Source organism: Aspergillus mulundensis (genome assembly GCF_003369625.1).
Source record: "Aspergillus mulundensis strain DSM 5745 chromosome Unknown scaffold_2, whole genome shotgun sequence".
In the NCBI taxonomy this organism is placed as follows: Eukaryota; Fungi; Ascomycota; class Eurotiomycetes; order Eurotiales; family Aspergillaceae; genus Aspergillus; species Aspergillus mulundensis.
Genome location: NW_020797890.1, coordinates 876587 through 899514, shown reverse-complemented (window position 1 = coordinate 899514; position 22928 = coordinate 876587). Strand labels below are relative to the sequence as shown.

The 22928-nt window shown below is 52.0% G+C and overlaps 6 protein-coding genes across 6 annotated transcripts; 2 read left to right on the top strand and 4 right to left on the bottom strand.

The window, feature by feature from the left end:
* Positions 1-244: 244 nt before the first annotated feature.
* DSM5745_02973 (VanZ family protein) lies at positions 245-980 on the bottom strand (the record flags this gene model as incomplete). Its single annotated transcript, XM_026744989.1, has 2 exons — positions 245-849; positions 956-980. The coding sequence occupies 2 exons, from the start codon at positions 978-980 to the stop codon at positions 245-247; spliced, it is 630 nt and encodes a 209-aa protein (XP_026605855.1).
* Positions 981-1584: 604 nt separating this feature from the next.
* Positions 1585-5216, top strand: DSM5745_02972 (SAGA histone acetyltransferase complex subunit SPT7; the record flags this gene model as incomplete). Its single annotated transcript, XM_026744988.1, has 4 exons — positions 1585-2662; positions 2715-3847; positions 3897-4582; positions 4637-5216. 4 exons carry the CDS (start codon positions 1585-1587, stop codon positions 5214-5216), a joined length of 3477 nt encoding a protein of 1158 aa, XP_026605854.1.
* A 1394-nt stretch (positions 5217-6610) lies between these two features.
* DSM5745_02971 (putative eukaryotic translation initiation factor eIF-2C4) lies at positions 6611-9558 on the bottom strand (the record flags this gene model as incomplete). The annotated part of the gene is made up of 6 exons (XM_026744987.1): positions 6611-6807; positions 6859-8695; positions 8750-8898; positions 8950-9140; positions 9192-9304; positions 9355-9558. The coding sequence occupies 6 exons, from the start codon at positions 9556-9558 to the stop codon at positions 6611-6613; spliced, it is 2691 nt and encodes an 896-aa protein (XP_026605853.1).
* A 3899-nt stretch (positions 9559-13457) lies between these two features.
* Positions 13458-16710, bottom strand: rna14 (cleavage polyadenylation factor subunit RNA14; the record flags this gene model as incomplete). The annotated part of the gene is made up of 5 exons (XM_026744986.1): positions 13458-13471; positions 13527-14258; positions 14308-15307; positions 15360-15791; positions 15838-16710. 5 exons carry the CDS (start codon positions 16708-16710, stop codon positions 13458-13460), a joined length of 3051 nt encoding a protein of 1016 aa, XP_026605852.1.
* A 587-nt stretch (positions 16711-17297) lies between these two features.
* Positions 17298-18294, top strand: asf1 (nucleosome assembly factor ASF1; the record flags this gene model as incomplete). The annotated part of the gene is made up of 4 exons (XM_026744985.1): positions 17298-17406; positions 17461-17500; positions 17548-17856; positions 17913-18294. The coding sequence occupies 4 exons, from the start codon at positions 17298-17300 to the stop codon at positions 18292-18294; spliced, it is 840 nt and encodes a 279-aa protein (XP_026605851.1).
* A 995-nt stretch (positions 18295-19289) lies between these two features.
* Positions 19290-22622, bottom strand: DSM5745_02968 (putative SNARE-dependent exocytosis protein (Sro7); the record flags this gene model as incomplete). Its single annotated transcript, XM_026744984.1, has 7 exons — positions 19290-19315; positions 19375-19653; positions 19718-19839; positions 19895-20450; positions 20497-22077; positions 22122-22461; positions 22536-22622. The coding sequence occupies 7 exons, from the start codon at positions 22620-22622 to the stop codon at positions 19290-19292; spliced, it is 2991 nt and encodes a 996-aa protein (XP_026605850.1).
* Between the last annotated feature and the right edge of the window lie 306 nt (positions 22623-22928).

Here is a 22928-nt window from a genome sequence, read left to right as displayed (position 1 = left end):
TAGGTAGAGATCAGATATTAAATAAGGCGAGAGATGGCGTATGGCGCACTGTGAGCAGAGTCATTGTGAGAAACAATGGTCGCTTCAGTTTGACCACAATGGCGGAGCTTGGGGTGGCGACGATTCATGGAAAGTACCTGTTCATTTCCCCCCAAAGAGCCTTTCTACACGGCCTAACCCCGAACAGCACGAGGAGAGGTGCGTAATGAAGTATGGGGCAGCAGAAGGAGCTTCGACGACCGACTTAGTCGCTCCTCTTCCCTCCTTCTATGGGACCCTTATGATCCTTGTCTCCAGAGGTTGCCCCAGTCAGAGCATTACTGGGATCATCGCCATCCTCCGTATCCCAATTATCCACCGCATTCTCATCCCAGTTATCAACCTCTTGCTCTAGGTTGATCACGCCGGATTCCTGCGGCTCTAGCCCCTCTCCTTCACGGTGGCCTAGCTCGACATCGTCATCGCCTCCCTCGCCCAGAGACCCGAAGCGGGATTTGCGCCGCCGCTCCAGCATCCGCCGGTGGTACCAGCTGCATAGCCCGACTGCGCCGAGACTTCCAACAATGTTGGCTAGCAGGTCAAATGGGTCAAAAGATCGGCCGTTGGGGAGGATGCCCTGGAGAATCTCGGATCCGACTCCGAGGGCGAGAGTGCAGACGACCAAGGTTAGGTGGAGGGTACGTCGGCGGGACGTGTCGGGGATCCAGTAGAAGATGAGAGAGAGCAGGAAGAAAGTGACGACGTGGAGGAGCTTGTCATTTGGTTGAAGATTGGGAGGAACGGAGGGCGATTCGCTGTGCGGTAGGAGACCTATGTAGGCAGATAGAATGAGCAGGAAGACGAAGGCGCCTGTAAATAAGCAATTAGTATGAATCTACTGCTGGTATCCGACGGCGCTGACGGATGTAGGTAGCCGTAGTACGGTCGCAAGGATCAATGATTGGAAGAAACATACCTGCAAAAGGATACCGAATTCGCATGATGGAGACAGGTTCTATGGTTGTCGCGGAGGACAATGAGGACAGCCTGGGCGGCTTGAAGCTTTGATGCTTGCCTGATGGTTCACGTCATGTGCATTTATACAGAGTTGAATAAGATCATATGAATAATTATGAAGGCTCCAACCCCATTCATAAGGTAACACCGGTCTCAATGACAATGGATCAGCAGTGTCAGGACCAGTATCTCAGTATAGCCGGCTTCCTGGAAGTATAATAGGAACAGAAAGACAATCGATCACCTCAATCTGCGCCTGTTCTGGTGTTCTGGGGTGCCCTTCAAAAACTGCACGGTTGGTCTAAAACTGCGGCGACCGTCCTTGCTGCTCACGGCTCCGACCTGACTTCACCTCACCCGTTCGCGCAGAGAACCTACAGAGGGTCGCGACTTTGCCATCCAAATACTCGCCCATTCCATCCTCTGGGGCTCTGGAAACATCGTCCTTCGTTTCTCTGTACCCTGTACTCTATATCTATGTATTTTTATACCACCCGGACACTGTCGTTATCGCCTAGCCGAACCTGATCCTAACCGTGGAGAAACGAGCCCCCTCGCCCGCCCCAGAACCGGGGTTTAGGAGCGAGCATGTCGCTCGGACACCACAACGCCTGGCTCCCCCCGGGCCATGTCCGGCCTCCCGACGACCTCCCTGATGCGCGAACATTCAATGGCTATTCAAAACATTTTCTCGGCTCCAGAACACCCCAAATGCGCGGCTCGATCGACGCCGACGGTCCTCACGCGGGCAATTCGATATCGGAGGCCGATACAGCTTCGGAAGAAGATCCAAGCATCGCTTTGTTTCGCGACTTGTATAATCGCACCGAGGCGAAAATAAACGGCTTGTTCTCGGGTGAAAAGTTACCGGAGGACACTTCCGATGATGTTGTCGCCGGCCTCGACGGGGCTGAAGTTCAGGACAAACGCGCCGACGAACCAGCACCGCCCCCACCCCCTAAGAAACCTGCACGGAACCTTGACGATGATGACTACGATGACTATGACGATGACGAGGAGGACGATGTGAAGCCCGCATCGCCGCCTTCGTCGAAGGTCTCGGCCACTGTCCAGCAATCAACTGCCATGCCGTCGCCAGGTCGCCCACCTAGCATCTCGGTGTCTGCAGCCGGGGAAGGCGCAAAAGAGACGAAGAAAGAAAGCTTGGAAGATATCCGGAAGAAGCTAGAGGAAGATAAAAAGGCCACAGAGGAGGCGGCCAAAAGAAGCTTCCATACCCTATTTTATACGCTGGAGAATGATAGAGACGCAATGTTGGATCAACAGCGCTTGGAAGAGTCCGAAAGACAAGTCGAGGCTGAGATGTCCGGCCAGCCAAATGCCGGTAATAATGCAGCAACGGGTCCAAGCGGTTATGGCTCCTTGAGTAGTGCCAATCTCGGCGCGTCAAGCTTGACCCTGAAAAACCTCATCGCAAGGATTGACATGAAGCGTAACATGGTACAAGCTTCCGATGCGGAGCTTCGCAGCCTAATGAGCGAAGTTCGCAAGAATCGAAGCAAATGGGCCAGTGAAGACAAGATTGGCCAGGAAGAGCTATATGAAGCCGCGGAGAAAGTACTCAGCGAATTGAAGGCGATGACTGAGCATTCGTCTGCTTTCCTGACCCGTGTTAATAAGCGTGATGCCCCTGATTATTATAACGGTAAGGTTGCCCTTTTTTTCCAGTTGACCTTCAACACTGACACTGTATTTAGTGATTAAACACCCAATGGATCTTGGGACAATGACAAAGAAGCTAAAAGCTCTTCAATATAAATCGAAGCAAGACTTTGTAGATGACCTCAACCTCATCTGGTCTAATTGCTTCAAGTACAACACGAATCCAGAGCATTTCCTCCGGAAACACGCCATGTACATGAAGAAGGAAACGGAGAAGCTGGTGCCCCTCATTCCTGAGATCGTTATCCGAGATCGTGCCGAAGTGGAGGCGGAAGAACGACGGCTCCAACTTGCTGATGATGGTGGGGATGAAAGCGACGATGAGCCTATCATGTCATCAAGAGGCCGAAAAGCGCCAGGGAAATCATCCAAGAAGGGGGCTGCTCCAGCTTCCAAAACCCCAAGCGGCTCTGAACCTCCTGCTGGCTCTGCCTCACAGCCATCGGCACCTGTGCGCTCCGACTCTGACGTTGCCATGGAAGGTATTCAGAATGGATTCGCAACACCACCTCCTGGCACATCAACGCCATCGGACCCTGCTGGTGCCGTTCCCGGAACCTCGGGACAGGATGAAAGCATGGATCTTGATGGCCTAGTGACGCCGCCTACTGCACTCAGCGCCTTGGCTACGCCCGGCGTAGAACTTGCCGATCCTGAGTATAAAGTTTGGAAGCAAGTCACAAAGAAAGACCGAGCGCTTATCGCTGCAGAGAGACATCGTCTTTTCAAAGGCGACAAGCTGAACTCCGACGAACCGGCTCTACTCCGCACCAAGGCGGGTATGAAGAGGTGGCTCAGGAGCCAGCAGCAGGTCTCTACGGACCGAGATAACCCGAACGAAGCTGGCTCGAAAACACTAGGGCCGAATGCCGCCAGCGAAACGCTTGCTGAGGGTATTGAGGTTGAAGAGGATAGAGTAATTCCTGACTATTACGATGTCATGTCTGGTATCCCGGATCTTCCTTCCCATCTGCTATGGAGAGAAGACAGCGAGGGGAACCTAGTGGATAACTCGGAGGAGTTTCTACGGATCCTTCCCAAGGGAGCGTTTATGCAGCCGGATAGCAAACTTTCCCGCAAGATGGATGCAAACATGAGGCAGATGCAGGAGACCAGGAAGATTTGCTCGAAGATCGGTATAGTTAAGCAGATGCAACTGCAGTCTCAGGTACGGCTCCATGATACGTGAGAACCCAGTCAAGCTAATTTTTTCACAGATGTACCAAAACCAATTTCAAAAGTATCAGCCCGAGCCATTTGTTGAACAGGATGTCGAGCCTCATGTTATGAATGACGACGGACCTATTATTGCGCCCTGGGTCTGCAAGGCAGCACTGCAGCGTTCTGTTGCCAAGGTCTTCTACCATACCGGGTTTGAGGAGTATCAGCCTTCAGCTATCGATGCCGCGACGGATATGGCCTCGGACTTTTTCATCAAGATCGGAGAGACTCTGAAGTCTTACATGGAAGCGCCAAAAGTCCCCATTTCAGACTCGGTAGAAGCGAATGCCCACCCGCAATGGAAGCGGGCCTACACCGAGCCAGAGATGATGCTTCACACGCTTTCCTCTGTAGGGATTGACATTGAGGGCTTGGAGTCGTATATCAAGGACGACGTTGACCGCCTGGGCACGAAACTTGTGACTGCGCATGATCGCCTACGCTCACTTCTTTCCGAACTCCTCCGCCCTGTCTTGCAAGATGGTGGCGAAGACGGCTCTATGGCGTTCGCAGATGGCAGTGAACAATTCGTCGGCGGCGACTTTGCTGAAGACATCGACGAAGACTTCTTTGGTTTCAAGGAGCTGGGGCTGGACAAGGAGTTTGGATTGGCCACTCTTAGCGTGCCATTGCATCTTCTGCAGAACAGGATGTACAACGCGGCGCAGTCGCAGAACACCAAGTAAGTTATCTGGTTCCCCTAACTAGTTCCCAATGCTGACCAATACCCCCGCAGTACCTCCCAATCCGTCACGGTATTCGCGCCTCCTCCGGCCTACTCGCGCATCACGACCGAAACGTTAGCTTCCCAGATCGGGTTGGTTCAAGCATTCTTCAACGCCAAACTACAAGCGCGCAACAATGAGCCGCTGGTGGAGGACCTCGAACTACCGCCAAAGCAAAGACCAATGGCTGGCCGGCCCCGTCTTCCTGCCTCCGGCAAGATCCCGCCGCCTTCTAGTCTACCTGGACCGACTTCTAGTCCGCAAAAGAGGCCACTGCAGCCTTCGGCTTCTGGCGTTAACGCAAGCAAACCGGGGCCCTCGGAGCCCAACAAGAAAAAGGTCAAGAAGAACAGCGGTGTGGCGATGGGAGTTATTGACGTGATGGCGGAGGACGAAGCCACCACAGGTGGTGCTGATGGTGTGAAGCCACCGACTTTGAAATCAGAGAACTCGACCGATTTCATGAACCGCAAAGGCGGAGCCGAAAACCCAGAGACTCAAGGTGCCGATAGTGGTGCCAATGCTGGCCCGGCCAAGAGTAACGACAACGCAGTGCCCATGGCCAACGGGACTGCAGGCGATGCGGCATGATGATGACCATCTTACGGGTATAGAACTCTCCGGTACGCAGTTGACTCCTTCTACTGGATCTGGCCGATGGAGAAAATGCTTGCTGCCTGGAATGCAGCGCATGGTGGATTCTTGTTTTTGTAGAACACATCGGCGTCGGGATTTCGCTTTTCTACCAAGTTCCCTTTCCCCTTTCCTTCTTTCATTGTCTTCTCTAAATTATCCACCCTACTTACCAACTTCAATTTCCCCCTTCATGTTTTACTTAGTTCATTCCTTTCCTGTCGTGTTTTATCTTCCTTCTACCTTATTGTGCCTCATCTAGATGCTATGCCGCGCTCTTAGCGGGCCATCCTCCAGCATGTGATTCTACGGACCTACCTACCGGTATTATACAGCAAAACCCATTTAAACCTTCTGAAGTCATTTCCTCTCCTCAACTCTTCTCCCACCTGCTGCATCTGCGTCATAATTTTGGGTTGGATTGATCGTTCGGCGGTCTTATCCGTTCAGTTCAGCCTTGGCTTGATTTTCGAAGCCCTAAAATGGCGGCAGTGGTGGCGGCATCTCTCTCACTCGACTTCGTTCACGCCCATGCATTACTACTGAATAGTTTATGTCCATGCTGTGTCGTCGGGGATATTTTGACCGTATATAGTGCTCTCTTCCCTGAGCTTGCCTCTATCCAGTCATCTCTCTGTACTCGGCATTTCTTCTCGAGGGCTGATCTCGAGATAAGCTTAGTTGCATGTTTAGCTTAGCAAATGAGCAGTATTCCTCGTTTCTTTTATTCTCTCCACGTAGGTACGTAGTTGGCTAGGTCGTCTTTTCGGTGTTTTGTCCTTTCAGGTACAGGTTCTGCTTCGTGATGCGTTCCTGGTGCACTATCTTCCGCTGGACACCGTGGGTAGGTTACATCGGCTTTGCGCGCAAACATGGGAATTCCCTCCATGAACGAAATAGCGATCGTACGTTGCTGTTTCGGGAGGGCTCTGGTCACTGGAAAACGGCTCTATACTGGGGGGATCGTGTGGGGACTCGCAAAACGGCTAAAGATGATCAACTGTACAAGTCTACGTTACGCAAGATCTACAAGCTGATGTGATGTGGAGGATTGCAGTTGAGTGGCATAGAACTATGTTAGCTCTGCCCTAAGTACAAGGTGAATGCAGGCATACCCCCCCATTGCCAGATTCCTCTAGCGCATTCAAATCTCAACTTTCTGTCGGCCGTGCCGAAGTTCAAAAGGACTCCGGTCCAAGCATATATGTATGCAGTTCAAGTGAAAAAAGAAACACAGAAGCTCTGAGCTTACAGCCAATGCAGGGCATTAGGCAGCGAAGCTGGAATAAACAAGAGTATAATTGCAAAACTTGCTCCCCCGCTGTCCATTCATCTCAGCTTTTTCCATCCACCTAGATGTACCACATGCCGAAGGGTAGACGGTTCGAAGTGCCGTGAATTGGGAGAAGGCGTGGATCAGCCTTCTTGTCCTTTGGCTTAGGATTGGTGAGTTTGACCTCTGGTCCGCTCTGAGGGCCGGAGCTTGCAGGCGCATCATCATGATGGCGCGCGCGGTTCGAGATCAGGTGAGCGTAGTAAATGGCAGGGACTGTGTTTTGGTTAGTGATTCTGCATGTTTGAGCTTGATTGAGCAACTTACAAAGAGATACCGAAGTGGTCGAGCGCATGTACTGATAGCAATGATCGTAGATCATGTTTTCAAGCTCCTGGGGGCGGTGCTTAATCTCGTCCAGGACTACATGGTAATGGACAGGACGCGAGGTGCCCTGCAGGGCGATGTGAGAGTATAACAAGAAGTCCCAGTCATGAGGACTGGTCACGTCTCGCTCAATAAGAGTACCTGGCAAAGGGTTGTTGTTCTTGTCCGCAGAGTTGCGGTCACCTGGCTTGGGGAAGGCCCGCAGGTGGTGGCGTTTATTTGCAATGACAACGGTAAACTTCCCCTTCCACTGATCTTGGGTCAGCTTCATAAAGATTGCTTTGATGTCAGGGACCTCCTGTTGAAGGACATGCTGAACCTCGCCCTCAGAGACACCGTCACGGAAGTAGTAAACGTTTTCTGGAGCTCGACCTTCTCCAACAGTCGACATCCACTCGCGAATGAGAGGCGTAAGCATGATCTCCATGTTGGCACGCGCGACCATTTCAACGCGTTCGCCGTTCGCCTCACATGCTCCCCAGTAGCGGCCACCAAACTGATCCATGCAAACTGACACAGCGGCCAACGAGGGTAGCCACACACCCTGCGGAGAGTGGGAAACATCGGCACCAATAATCATAGATCGGCGCTTGAGGGCAGCCTCGGCCACCTTGGGAACGGCACGAGCAGTGGTTCCACCAAGCTTAGCATTGATCTTCATCAGCACATTCGAGATGTACTGGGGGTTGTTCTTGGCAACATGGGCAGACTGCATGACCTGAGATGGCACTCCCCAGCGGCAATCGCAAGACTTCTTGATACGGGAGTAGGTAAAAGAGTTCTTATCGGGCACGATGATCGCGAGGAGCTGAGGATCCTTTTGGAACTTGATTCCAGTCGCGTTGTAGAGTTTCTTGATGGCTTCCCCGGTATCTTCTCGGAGCTCAAGAACAACAGGGCGCACTTTCACGATGCCTCCATGGCCACTGTAGGCCTTCATCATAGAGTCAACAAAGGCTTCCACCTGAGTCTTGTTAATGGCATTGCGCTTGCCCGGAAAGTACCCGACACCCCAGGCCTCGAGGGCCCGCTTGTTCGGCTGATAAAACTTCTTGCCTCGGAGATCCCAACGGCCATTAGTACCGGGGTTGGTGCGTTGCTTGCCGCCAAATTCAATATCTGGAGCCGGGAGAAGTCGAGCTTTGGTGCGAATCATATTCTCATCAATCTTTAGCCCAAAGGCCGCCAGGACAGGATCGCCCGAGTGGTTGAGCGTCCGCTTTGACTTTTGGATGGATTGGAGACGGTCTAAAGGTCGAGAAGCGGCATACTTGATCATATTGGAGGTCTGGAGCTCGTTGAGCTTCCACATGTAACGATGCAAACCATGGATTGTCAGCAGTTCCATAGGGTAAACCACCCCTTTCTTGGTCATTTCGACAATGGGAAGATCCCAGTGATCGAGGGTAAGGTTGTACTTCATTTTAAAGTACGCCTCAATGCTCATTCGCTGGGTATTTCCGGATGCACGGTCATTATAGTCGATCATATAGCCCCGAGCATTTACGTTGAGAAGGCCCTTGACCATGAAGGGCTTGCCCTCCACGGGGCAACCTCTGTAGTGAGGTGCCACCCCAAGCTTTTTGATCCGGCGATGCACCTCGTAGAAGGTATTGGACTCAGTTGTGCCCCCGTGACCGTCAGGTACTGGCCGCAACATGTGTGCCAAGTGCTGGGGATCACGGGCGTCCGTGATAGCCCGGCAAGCGCCCATGAGAGAAGTGCGGGCCCAGAAGCAGGTGTTGGAAACGTCGACATTAATGATAAGTCCACGGTTCTAAGGCACGTTAGTCAATCAACACCGTTTTCTTGCTGTGGTGCATGGACATACCAGAGCAGGTCGAATTGCCTGGTACACGCCCTTGAAAGCCAGGACGCCGCCACCGATATCCTTCTGGTCGCCATTCTCGTCGAAGAAAGAGCGGCGGATGGCAAGCAAACGCGAGCTGGGGTTTTCACGCAAAACATGATCAAGAAAGTCTAAGACAGTTAGTAGGAAGTACAAGCCCTAACATGGATCGGGTCACTTACTAAGAGCCTCCAAGACAGCTTCCGTTGTAGAGGTCTGACCACGCAGCCAGGATTGTAAGACGGCCAAATTGACAGTCTTGGTTGGGCGAACAACCAAGCGGAAGGTGTTGGGAGTCCGACCAGCGGGACGACCCTGCTCCGCATCAAGGTCAACCATGACATTAAGTCCGTTGGGGTAATTCTGAAGGGACCTATATCCAGTAAGCGTGTGCCCGTTGGTTGTTATTGTCCGAAGCACTTACCAAGCAAGCTTTTGTCCGTCAAAGATAATCTGCTTCAAGGCGTTTTTGCGGGCCTTGGAATCCCAGACCTTCTTGATGACGACGCTCTTTTCCGCGCCATTTCCGATATGGACCTAAACAGTGTCAGCAGAGAGGTGTGATCATAGGAGGACCTGATACTCACATCGTACTGATAGACGGTCTTGCTGGGATAGCTGGTAACAGCAAAGGCGTTCATCTGAACCTCAATCTCTTTGCCGGAAGGATTGAATCCGGGGCGAGCCACGTGCTCGACGGGCACCGAGTACTTTGCATCTTCGTCAGCAGGACGCACACGAAGGTGGCGGAGACCGCCCTCAAGTTTGTTGATCTGATCAAGGTTCTCCATGGTAAAGGCTACGGAGAAGGGACAATGTGCGGGAGGTGCAAGCAATTGATGTCTTCAAGAAAGCTAAGGAATGGGAAATTTTGCGAATTCGGATGCAATGGGAACCAGGGGGAGCGCAGAAAGCCGGGCGAAGACGAGTAATTTATACCCCGAGCATGCCCGTCCGCCCTCTGTGACGGGGCCATATTGTGAAGTGCTGTAGGGAATGCAAACGGGAATGAAACACACAGGATAGATATCGGCTCGGTACATCAAAGTCCGGGTGAAGCTCCATGTGCGATGCCAGAGCCGTTTGAACAACAGCAGGGGTGAAGGGGACAGGAGATACAGGGGACATGCAACGAAAAAGTGACAGCACGGGGGAAAGATGGAAGGAAACATAAGGGGTAGTCACAGGGAAAGGGAGAAGAACTGGGTGATTTCGAATCGGGGTTAATTGCGAGGGAATGTTGGGTGGAAAAGCTGATGTTCGTTTCGTGCAGCAGACAAACGCAGACTTACCAAATGGTCGATGCTGAACGTGCCATAGGGTAGATCCACATTGCGACACATGTCCGTCAGCAGACGAGGCCGGTCCAAAGCCGGATCCCCGAGAGTGCGATGTCCACCGTGAGACATGTTGGCGGTTTGAGGAGGTATTCGGAAGGCTCGAGGATGATGCTATCGAGGATATTGAGCTCGAGTCAGCCGCTGTCGAAAAGACACGCGGAGGCAAACGGGCGAGGGTTGTCCGCTCTTGATGAGGGATTGGCGAAGTTATTCGAGAAAAAGAAGGAGGATTTTTGAGGGAATAGATTAGAAGAGTTTGGAGATCGTGTTCTTGGAGTTGAAGAAGTTGAAGTTGAGGTCGGTGTTGGGAGAAGGATCTTGGAGGAAGGATCTTAGAGAGTATAACGTTGGCCTTAAGACGTCAAAGGGCGGTTGTCTTGAGTCGAGATCCTTGGGGAGAAAGCGGAAGATGGAGGAAGGAGCGAGGAAGAAAGCCTTTTGTACCCAGATCTGGATGTAGCAAGTGAGGCCTGAAGTGAGGTGAGGTGAGAGCTCAAAACCTCATCTCAGAGACGCTCAGAGACTGACAGACGCTCGTTTGTAGGGGTTATCTCGCTGCGAGGAAAACGATGAGGCGAAGGAATGAGGAAGAGGCGTTGAAAAGGCGAGGTTGTGTTGAGAAATATCGCGGGCAGAGCAACAGCAGGCGCAGGTGAGGGCATTTGGCTGCCTAGTCGGGACTTCCTGGCAACCAGCCCCCTCGCGTCTGTACCTACGTATGGAGGCAAAGCTTTTGTATCCCAGAATTGAACTTCAGTTGATCTCGTCCCCAGGCGGCTCAGCGTGGAGTACGAATTCAGGATATAGGTGGACACTGTAACTGATGGTGCTGCACTTGGCTGGAGTCCTAGAGATATTCTGGAAGGGACGAAGCTGGCGTGGTCTGGGGGAACTAGAGCCCGATCGAAAAGATGGAAGAGAGTATATACCAAGGCAAGAATACGGCGAGTAGGTGAGCGTATACCTTAAGCAGAGATGGCACTCCACTGATCTTAACTTGCAAGATGCGACACAGATAAGCTAAAGCTGCGAATATATGGGCAGCGCCTTGCCCTTTCATCCTCCCTAGTAGCATCTTGATCTATCTACTCCCAAGCAAGCAACACACCGATGACGATGACGACCTGCAAAGCTCCCTGCTCTTCTGGCCCCTGCCCGAATCACTCGCAATGAAAATAAAAGCTGGAGATCCCGGTCGAGAACCTAGAAATTCGGAGGCATCATTCCCGCGAGTTGTCGAATCCTAGCATCTTACTTTCGCCGCCAGAGGAGAGAAGACATCACCTACCCCTGATGAGAATGGTGCAAATGCTCGCAACCATTGGGAGTTTCCGAAGAACTATCCCCACGCGGACTACCAACAGACCAGAAACACCCGTTTGGAAATCAGGAGTGCCCTTGAGGCCCTGATTAGGGCACATCAGATGCGTACCGGGAGACCCTACGATAACTTTGTCGCCAGCTTGGCCCAAAGGGACACTGCCTGTTCCCCAGGAACACGGGACGCTGGGTAACCACCAAATAGCCCCGAAGCTTGTGGCTGCGTAGGATACGGTGCGGAGCGAGGTTATAAGGGAGATGGGCAAGGTAATGATCATCCTGACATATCTACCTGAACTTCGAGAATGACGGCTGACTTCATCTACGCGCAACTAGCTTTCTCGTCGCTACCGAACCATCCAAGGACAATAAAGGAACGGCGGACTACGGCTCAGGCTTCCGAGAGATTTCAGCTACAGGGAAAGAACTGGTGTACCTAACTCACGCAGAGTTCGTGCGTGCTGTTTTGGGGGTAGGGAGTGCAGTACTGCCATCACATGGCAGGCTGGGGATACTGCGCCTTGTCCAGTTCTTACCAAATATGTCAGAGCCTTTCGAGGAAATGGCGGCCCCGAGCATGTTTGTATTCTCTGTGTCGGCGCGCCCTCGCACTTGGCCGTTATACGTCTCGCCAAAAAGGTATCGCAAAGCCATGTGCGCGCCATGCAAAGCCATGTTCGTTCCAGTGGGCCCCTTCCAGTGGTTCAGAGAATGCGTTACAGTTCCGGGCGGCGACGCAAAGCATAACTCTCATGGTTAGTTTGGTGGACGAATTTAAGCTTATCGATGTTTGACTTCGGTGGGAGGGCATGTAAGGTCTGCCCGACCGTCTCTTAGGGCTAGTTCGCGGAGATCGTGGCCGAGTCTACCTACGAACCTAACTCGAGAGCCCTTGGTCCTACGTAAAAGCCTGAGAATAGAGAAATAATAAATAGAAGCCATTCGCCCCAGCAACATTTTTCTATCTACAGACTTTCTAGAACTTTCGTAGCTAGCCCTAGCTGCCACAGCAGAAGCCCTACTCCGGTCGCACCCTGGCCCCCGCACGCCCAAGTCGCGGCATCGCCTCGGAGTATCCTAACCTTGTCAACTCACCAACCAAGCATCGCACGCGTCAGACTCTGTCCGCGTAAAGAAACCGTCGCAGCCAGGCCGGAACCCGTTCCCCAAGCGATCGAGGCCGGTGAAGGGACGCTTAGGGAGAGAATAGGAGTATTCACGATGGCGGCTCTGGCATTCAAGCGTAGGATAGCCCAGTGACCGAACGGTAACATGAAGCAAAAAATAAAGGAAAAGAAATTAAGTTTAGATTTGGTTATTGATCCAGGTTCTTATAGGATGGGTGAAGTGTCGAGGAGTGACTGATTATGTTCACTGAGTAGTTTAGGCTATCCGACGAGAATAACGATGATGTCAATGAGGAGCAAGAGAAAAGTGATTGAGCCGTGGAGGCGGACGCACCTAGGGGGGGAAGGGCTGGAAGTGCGAGGGTTGGGATGCGGATTGCCGTTGGGCCAGGTGGGCGGCCCAAGGCGCGAACGCACAGGAGCAGGGTGGTTGCAGGGGAAATTGGGAACCTGACCAGGTATCCAAGGACCTTGACCCTATGCAACCTGGGATTACGCAGTGCTCGGTCGGCCTCAGTTGGCAATAGGTAGGTGGAAAATTACTCCTGCTGCATGAGGCGCAAGAGTAATGTGGATCTGGATATCGAGCTGGAGGAATACATGGGATGAGGATGATTTGGAATTTGAATGGCATCATATCTATTTATTTTCTGGTATCTCAGGGTTCCAAATGTGTACAGTTCGTAGGCAAATAAACAATTCACGGAGCCAAAAATGAGTATGCCGGCCGCAATGTCCCCCCACATCGTAAAGACGTAAACGCCAAACCATCCATTAAATACACGGGAGTACATGTCAAACCACGCCACCTAAGTAATATCCATCGTCGTCGGTCATTGCGAAAGAGAAGGATAGATGTCAGGACGATAAATGGACGCTCATAGCACGATACAAGCCAACTGGCTAACGATAGGCACCTAGAAATCCTACGTCAGTCAAGCTCGAGATTCGAAGGTTAATTAGATGGCTTACCGGAAAATGGCTGTCCCCCAATAGTCGTTTGCCCTGTTCCAAGGCCACGGGCGGACTGAGGTAGAGGTATTTGTGAGATGGAAGCGGGCATATCTAGGCGGCGGATAAGATCGACCATCTTCTCCGCCGAGAACCGACCAGCGGTATAAGTTGAGGCAGGGGGAATGACGCTCAGTAGATATACAAGGTCGCGGGGCAATGGCGCTGGCGAGCCTTGAGAACGATATTGGGATCCAGAACTTGGGACCTGAAGGGTTGGCTGGGCTCGTTTTTGCTGGTCCAACTGCCGTCTCTGCGTCGTTGTCCTGAGTGGTGACTCGCCTCGGACGAATTTGCGAGGCCGCGACATGTCATCGTCAAATTCTTCCAGGGGTCGCTTCGGTGAGTTCGTAATGGAGGGTTCTGGGTATCTTGATGTAGGGGTGCCGAGGCGGGATGGCACTTGGCCCCCAGGGTATACAGTAGTCTTTGGTCGTGTTTGAGAAGGGGAAATGATAGGTCGGAAGGTTGTAGGATCGAAGTTTGGAGCGGAGAATCGATGTGCAAATTGATCAAGTGTTGGATCGTCCGGAAATAATTCGCGCATACGAGTTTCGAGGTTGATGACTTGAACCAAATCGCCATATCTCGATTCGTATTCATGGAGGAACGCGAATATAGGCTTTGCCTTGTGCACATTTTCAGGACTGGCAGCAAGCTTCCTCACTGTCATCTCAAACACTGCTCGGGCATCTGAAAGAATTAGTTGACGTAGCAAGCCTGGAGTAAAGTAAGTACTTACTGATGACATCGTTGATATCGATCAAATGCTTCAAGTACTCCAGAGCAAAATTCTCGTCATCGGGGAATAGTTTGGCACCTCTCTCGAAGATCTTAGTGGCAGCCGGGTCCTTATAGCAGTGGTACTCGATGAGAGCGCTTGCGATATACACGTCGCTGGTGATGCGGCCCCTCTTACGAGCATCCGCAAATATCTGTCGCGACCCGGGAACCTCGCCGGGCTTGCCCTTGCCCTGGATGCGGCGCATGGCACGCATGAGGCCAATCCACGCAAACGAAACTGTCTTGGATAATATGCCGATCTGTATGGAATGTGCTTGCCGGACAGCTTCGATCTGGGCGTTCTTGACGGATTCCTTGGCTTTCGTCTCGCTTTGATCGTCATCTTCGTCATCATTTCGAGCTGGTTGGGCATCAGGGTTCTGTTTAAAGGCTTCTTCGAGACGAGCAACATCCTGAGCTTCTCGAGTGCGCGCTTTGGCAATGAGATCGTAGAGGGCATCGAGTAGCCGGTCATACGGCTCCCTCACTTTGGCGCCTCGCTTGATGGGATCTTGTTCGGATTCAGAGGTTATCTCAAGCCGGTCGGCACGCTTGAATGCAAGCAAACAGCTTTCTGGATTAGCATCAACACCATTCTTCAAGAACTCGTTTCCTTCAGTCTCCATGTCGTTGAGGAGGCAGAAGTCAGCTGCTTCAAACCAAATTTCGGGAAGGAATCGGAGCGCCATGAGGGCCTGCTTGTAAACGTAGACCACGCGAGCTTTGTACGCAGCCAGGTCGTCTTCTTTAAGAACGAGCGGATCTCCCTTCTCCCAGTTAATCCAGCGTTTCCATATCTCGACTTGCTGCAGATATTCGACATCGCCTTCCGAGCCAGGAACAGGCGGTAATCTAGGAAACGTTGTCCGACTCAGGTCCCGTGTGAAGTTTTGTAATTCTGTATACGAGCTGCGTGCGGTCATGTACGAAGGCGAATGTTCTTGCAGGAATTTGCGTCCCTACAACAGGATATTAGCGCGAGGTCTAAGATATAGGAGTCGTCAAGCTTACCGTAAGTTTGTTCAAGCCCATTTCGAATTGATCGTATTCCTTCCACAGAGTGTTGACCACCTGCATTGGAACACAGATGGCTCTTTGGTAAGCTTTCCGGAGCAAGTCCATTTTCTGCTGGTCCTGCCAACCTGAACCTCCGACGTTCCCTGGTCCAGAGCGGATGAACAGGATATAGTCTGTCCAAATCGAACCAGAATCCTTGTCCATGCCGATATGTTGAAGCGCAAGCTCATAAGCCGAAGAGATAATCTTCCGCGCTTGGCCAGTTGTGTCCGTTGATAAGGGGTTGCGTCGCCGAACGTAGTCCAAATATACCGTCCACAGCTGGACTGCAGGGATAGTAAGAAGCGTCCTATTGAATATTTGCTCAAGGCGGAACAACTCGTTGAGTTCAGACTCCATCGTCGCGTATGCCACCCACATCTCGGCCTACGTTCATCAGTACTTGCTTCGGAAATGTATTTGGGTGACTTACAGATAGAGGAAACACCTGCAAGAAGCGTTCATATACATCCCGAGCACTATCGATCCTATTGCGACCCCTATGCTCGTTAATCAATTCGAGCCAAGCAGGGATGTCACCTCGAGGATCTTCCCGGATTCTGTCTTCCAGTATCCCAACTCGATCATGGGGCAACCGGCCTTTGGCGGCAGAAGGGGATTCCGGCGCAGGGGTCGCTGTAGCGCTTTCTCGTGTAATCTCAGGCTGCAAAGAAGTACGTGAGTTGTACAGGTCCTGGCCTATATTCATAGACCCATCATTCTTAAAAGCGAGAGAAACAGAAGAGAGAGAACTATTAGGAACATTCTTCGCGCTGGCAGATTCCTGCGCAGCTTCATCCAATGATACATCAGGGGTAGAAGTAGCTTCATTTGCATTTCCTGGAATGGGCTGCGAAGGTATAGTATTCATGTCCTCGACACCTAGTACAGCTGGTGGCTCATAATCCCCATCTCCCGCGTCATCCTCATCCTCATCCTCAACCACAAACCCACCAATAGTTCTGGTTTTCGGCTGAACAGAGGCACCGGGAGCTGGCACTGACGTCGAAGCCTGAGACTCGGGTCGTGAAGGTGGCTGAGATGGGTGGGCATTGCTAGCAGGGTCTGCGTCTTGGGGGAGGGATGTCTGGGGTTGGGGTTGCGGATCTGAGGTAGGAGTGTCTGTCTCTTGGGGAGTGGGATCTTCCGATGGGCCGGAATACTGGTCTTGAAGTGTGCTCGACGGATCATATTCATCAGAGTCCGACGCATTCGCATCCTGATCTTCAGCGCCGTTATAATCCATTGAGCCAGCGTTCATGGCCTGAGCCTGGAAGAAAGCTTTCTCGGCATCGTCTTCGGCCATGATATTTGATATAAGCCTATACGGCGACTGAGAAAACAGAAAGAGAAAAGGAGAAAAGTCTGGGAACCTGTCATTTGCTGTCAGCGGGCCTGGTTCGCATTACAATGAATTCCAAGTGAGGGGCACCCACAATGATGCAAGCAAAGGAGACTGAGTTTCGACCTAAAAGCAATATTAATAAGACCGATTAGAGGACCAAGTGACGGTTGAAAAAGAACTGCGACAAGAAAACTGCGACGGGCTGGAGATGCTTGACGCATGAACTGTGCAGAGATCGATGCGATGCGGAAGCTGCAGCTGCCAGTACCTAGATTACGTGATCCAAGGCGGTGAGCGCGAGAATTATGCGTCCCGCACGCGGGTCGCGTCGACGATCGCTGGGCGGGTTCTTTCTGAAGTTGGTCCATTGCTTAATTACTCGCCCGGCTGGCTTCCATCCCCTCCAAGCAAATCTTCTTCGTTTCCTTCTTCCATAAATACTTCATACGGCGCCTCCATCCCTCGGGTTGATCGTTCTACTCTACAACTCCCCTGTCCCTATCCTTCTTTCTTCTCTACACCGCCAATACCGCCAGATCCAAATAGTCATGTCGGTTGTTTCTCTTCTCGGGGTCAAGGTCCTCGACAACCCTGCCCAGTTCACCTCTTCCTACCAATTCGAGATCACCTTCGAGTGCTTGGAGCAGCTTCAAAAAGGTTTGATGGTCCTTTTATCTCACCTGGGAGACCCCCGCTAATTTGTTTTGCTAGATTTGGAATGGAAACTCACCTATGTCGGTTCTGCGACCTCGTAAGACCAGAACGACTCTCAAAAATTCGAGTCGCTAACTTGTCTAGGTCTGAGTACGACCAAGAACTCGACTCTCTTCTTGTCGGGCCTATCCCAGTTGGTGTCAACAAGTTCATCTTCGAAGCCGACGCCCCAGACCTTCGACGAATTCCTACTTCAGAGATTCTTGGTGTGACTGTGATTCTCCTCACCTGTTCCTACGATGGCCGGGAGTTCGTGCGTGTCGGATACTACGTGAACAATGAATACGACTCAGAGGAGCTTTCTGCCGACCCCCCTGCGAAACCCATCATTGAGCGGATCCGTCGTAACATCCTCGCGGAGAAGCCTCGAGTGACCAGATTTGCGATCAAATGGTAAGATTATATACATGGAACTTACAGGATCTACCGGCACTAATTCTTCTCCCTAGGGACACCGAGGAATCTGCGCCTGCCGAATACCCGCCAGACCAGCCCGAAGCCGACGGTCTCGACGATGACGGAGCTGCTTACGGTCAAGAGGAGGCAGAGCTTGAGGCCGCACTTGTGAAAGAGCTGCAGGAGGCGGAGAAGAGGGAACCAGCGAAGGCCGAGGACCACGACATGGACGGCGCGGACAACAACGAGGAAGACATTTCCGACGCAGAGAGTGAGGATATCGAGGACGAGAGTGATGACGACGAAGACGAGGTGGATGAAGAAGAAGGCAATGACGCCGACGAGGACGTCGAAATGGGCGATGACTCGGAACCGAAAGACGACAACGCCAACCAGGCCGCGCCCCATCCGCAGCCCGAACTCATGGTTCATTAGATTTGAGCCTAGTCTTTTTTTTTTGGAGTTGATACTTTGGTTCCCTTTATACCATCTATCCATCAGTTGCATGATTTACGATCAATCACAATGTTTTTATGAACCGCATACATTACCGGCCAACAGAAACTTTGTATCTAGTTTGGCCCTGTTTTACGATAATAGACATGCATAAACAGACATAATCCCACATACTCCGGACCATAGCTATTTCTCCCAGGAGACTCGACGCAAGGACCAACTCCACCGCCAGAATCACCCGGACTACGCACCTCTACGGAGCATGACAACTCATTCACATTATCCCTCGCAGCTACCAGGGGCGAGCGGCGCTTAGCCAGATAGCCCATTGGTAGGGGTGAAAACTCCTTGAATAGGATCTCAGCTCGTCAGTGACATTTTAGGAGCCTACGCAGATGATACCTAATATTCCGCAGATTCACATTGTATATCACCTAGTTTGTAGCCTATGAATGCGCTTCACTTTGTCCACGGCCAGGCACTAAGTCAAGTACTTTAAACAATAAGACAGGCACGTCTTCATCGTGACTGCAAGCCATTCATGATCGGCTCGAGTCACCCCTCATTTGAATGGCGAGTCGTGCTAAGTAAGTCTTGCTGTGGTTCTGGCGCTCAGTGTGTGCAGTGCCATTCAAACGCAAGAAAGTATGCGACGGTTCGTCGGTGAGAAAGCCTTCGTGAGGGGCTGCCATGACTGCCGTATTTTGATAGTAGGCGAGCTCCGCGATGCGCTCAGGCTGCAGCGCGGCGATCCAGTCTGGGTATGGACTACCAAGACAGCTTTGAACAAGTATGTAGACAGGAAGAATGTGGCAGTTGAGCGGCAGCGTCAAACCCCACGGAGAAGACCCGCGCGCGAGCTGTGCCCGAGTGCCAATGCAAAGAGACTAGTATTTCTAGTTTCTACCGAACGCCAAACTATACCTAGGAATGGATGATATCTTCAAAAGACCAAAGCAGAACAGAACACCCGTTTATAATCCGAATTTGGACCCGAGAACTGCGCAATGGTTAGCATATTCAAAGCATAGATGAAGACCGCGGTGCAAAAGAACTTACTACCAAGAACCGCTTTCTTCTTCTGGTTCTGGACGTACTTGTTGACGTCCCTCGCCCAGCCGCTGCTCGTCTCCTCCAGCCTGTCCATGTTATCGCCAGCGAACGAAAGTTTCTCGGTACGTTCTTGCATCTGGCGCTGCATGTACGCAAGGTATCCTTCCTCGTTGGTGTTTTGTCGCGGAGCCGCTCTGCCTTCTCTAGCGGCTTGTCGGCGCTCTTGATCTTCAAGTCGCATCTGCTCTACCATTTGTTTCGACGGCGGTCGATCGGGGCCTCCGACTATGAAGCGTTGTAAGCGGGTAATCATGGTGGAAGTTAAGGGGAAAAGAAGAAGGGGACGAACTCAGGATATCCATGTCGGCCGTCGAGATGTATTGAGTACCAGAGATCCACTGCAGATTGGTAATTGTAGGTCGAGGAGGGGGTACTGCTTGGGGATTGAACAGCTGGTCCTCCGACGGTGGACTATAGATCGGGTTAGCGGGTTTGGGCAATGGTCAGGCCTAGATATATCACATACAGTTCGATACCGGCGCCCCAAACGTTGAGTAGCCCTACTTCGGACGGACTTGTCCAGAAAAGAACGCTGCCGTTGGGCGCGACAGTGGACTGAGATAGGCGACTCATGTCAGCCATATGCCCGATTTTGGCGCAACCAATCTCCTTGAGCCCGGGGATGGAGAATGCTCGAGTGTTGCCATCACCAAACAGTCCGACTAGACTGTATCCTCGGCCCGGAAGGTTGACAACAGAGGCAGAGTCGCAGAGATAATCATCCCAAGAGCGGTGCGCGCCCTTGGACGTGGCAGGCTTGAAGATTCTGCAACCGTTGGTGGTGACCGCAACCACTGCGCCGTGAATCCTAGTCCCGTTCCTTAAGCCTGCAAAAGCATCGCCAGTAGCTAATGCTAGGCTGCCGTCATCAGCGTTGATGGGTATGATGTTGATGATTTTATCATCCAATGCAACCGCGCCTGCAAATGAGGCTGTAAAGCTACCTCCGCCCGACGGAACGATCTTGAATGTTGCCAGGTTGCCTCTGTTTGTTCCCACAAAACAGCAGATACTGGAGAATTCTGGGAAAGATTAACATGGCCCGGTCTATCCTGCTATCAATCTTACCTTCGCCCTCTAGAGTCATGATTCCAAACTCGATATTCGTGGGTACTTCCGGGACAGTCTCACTAGAGCTGCGAGACTTGAGGAAACTGCTGCGCTTATTCTGCTTAGACAACTCCGACAAAGTCGCCGTGTGGATGATGGCTGGCCCACGCAAGTCGATAATGGCGATACGTCCACCCTCGAACCCAGCAGCAACAAACCCGATCGGACTATGCTTTAGCGCAGTCACTTGTCCCTGTTGCATATCCAGGAGAGTCAAAGGCAAAAGGCCCTGCTTTAGGCTGGGATCGGTTCTATGTGTGATGTTGGTAAGCTCTCCAGGCCCATTGTTGGCCCCGGGGGGTGACTCCAAGCCAAAGTCCTTGTTGCTGCCCCATCGGAATATTGCAACTTCGCCGCTCCTGAGTCCAACGGATAGCTCCCCACTAGAGCCTCCAAAGGACATCTCTGTGACATCGGCCACTCCGACGCGGCCCAGAGCACGGGCCAAATCGACTTGAATCGATTCCGAGTTTTCAATCTCATCGTTGTGCCCGACATCCCAGACCCGGACGGTGCCGTCTGCATGAGCTGCCGTGATGATATTGCGGCTCTCCAGGCGTTTGAGGTGCTTTCTTGCTTCTGCGCCACCAAGGATAAATTTTGGTCCTTGAGATCTTCGTTCCTTCAGCCCCAACCAAGCGGCACGCTCAACTGGAGTCAGTGTGATTTTGTTTACAAATGGATGAACAAGCGTGAGAGAGGACGGTAGCATGTTAGTAGGTGGGATAGGATGTCCGCTTGGGAAGCTTAGTGTAATCAACTCTCCCGAGGTTAAGAGGGCAAGAACCGCGATTGGGTCGTGAGCACCTGCATAGTAGGGAGAACTGCGGGGAATGAGGCAAAAATTGACAACTTCAGCACCTGGCGGAATAGGAAGTTCTGCAACGGATTTTGGGTTCTCTAAGTAAGTGTTGATCATGGCCCAAGAGGATGTTTGGTAGTTAGGCGACGACCCGAAGTCGATGAAGGTAAGATTCTTGCTTTTCTCATCCTTCGGCTTGCCACCGGCGATCAAGAGACCACTGTCATCGCCATTTGCCTTTACGCACCAAGCAATGTCCGTGATGGGGTCTTTGAAGCCGACGGCCGAATCCGATGTGGAAGGCCGTTCGGGAGCAATACCAGGCTGGTCGATGTTGGCCGTCGTTATAGACCTGGCTAGAAGCTTGCGGCCGTCTTTAGTGTCCCAGAAAACCAAACTATTGTCGTCGTGAACCGTGAGAATAAATATGCCGTTCGGGTGCCATAGCGCTTTTGTCAGTCTCGGCCTCCGCGCATCCCTCGACGGAACATTGCCATTTCCGCCTAAGGCGCCTGGCGGTACTTCATACTCGAAGTAATGCTGCGCGACGTTTTGTTTGAACGAAAATGTAACCGCACCATCAGGATACCCAATAAGAACCTTGCCGATGTCACGGGGTGAGAAGGCCAGGCTAATGACGGGGCAAATGCGAGCTCGGGGATTGCGCGCAGCCCATAAGTTGGGTATTCTAAACGGGGTCACGGTTTCACGGTCAAGATCGTAAGCGATAACGTCGCCTATGGCGGTCAGTAAGTTACATTCCTCAATCATAGAGCCGTACCATTCTGTAATCCGATGAACGCATAGTCGAGACTGGGGTCGGAGAGCAGTGCGCTGGCGTGGCTCGGTGGAGCGTATGAGACAAGTAGTTGCTTCGTTTGTAGGGAGAAGACGCTGATTTCGCTCTTCGAGTCGACGCTAATGAGTTTGTCCCCGCAGAATTGTAGAAACTTTGCGGAAGCCTTTCGAGGCAAGGAGAAGGTGACGGAGACTCGTCCCTGGCCGAAAACGTAGATTTGCCCCAGGCCAAACTGCGACTCGCTGGTACCGACCGCGAGAAGGGACTGGACCGGATCGTAGGCGAGAGCGCTTGTCTGGGAATTGATACCACACCTCAGGACCTACGCAAGGGAAGTCAGTAAAAGGCCCTCGCCGCGCAAAAAGAAAAGCTGGTGCCTGAGCGGGCCAAGCATACATCATCGATATCGAATAGCTCTGGCGCGAGACTGCCGGAGAAGTCCTTTTGTATACCGGCTTGCTTTCCCCTTAGGAAATGAGCCATTTCCTATGGTTAAAGCAGTGAGACGGGGATTGTAGGTAAGAATATTTAGGTGGTAAGTATGAAGAGGGGAGAAAGTTAAAGATGATCGATCACCGGAGTCTAATGAAGCTGTGGAGCAAACCCCCACATGCTGGCCTTGTTGCACTTGCGCCCCGCCTCCCAGGACCGCCACCGAATCCATGCAATTTCATTGTACAGGGCAAGCTGCAAGCAAGATTATTTTAGGGGTGTGGGAAGGATCCGAGCTGATTATCCATGCATTGGTCATAATGTACATTCTTCAACATGAAAACGCTGAATCAAAGC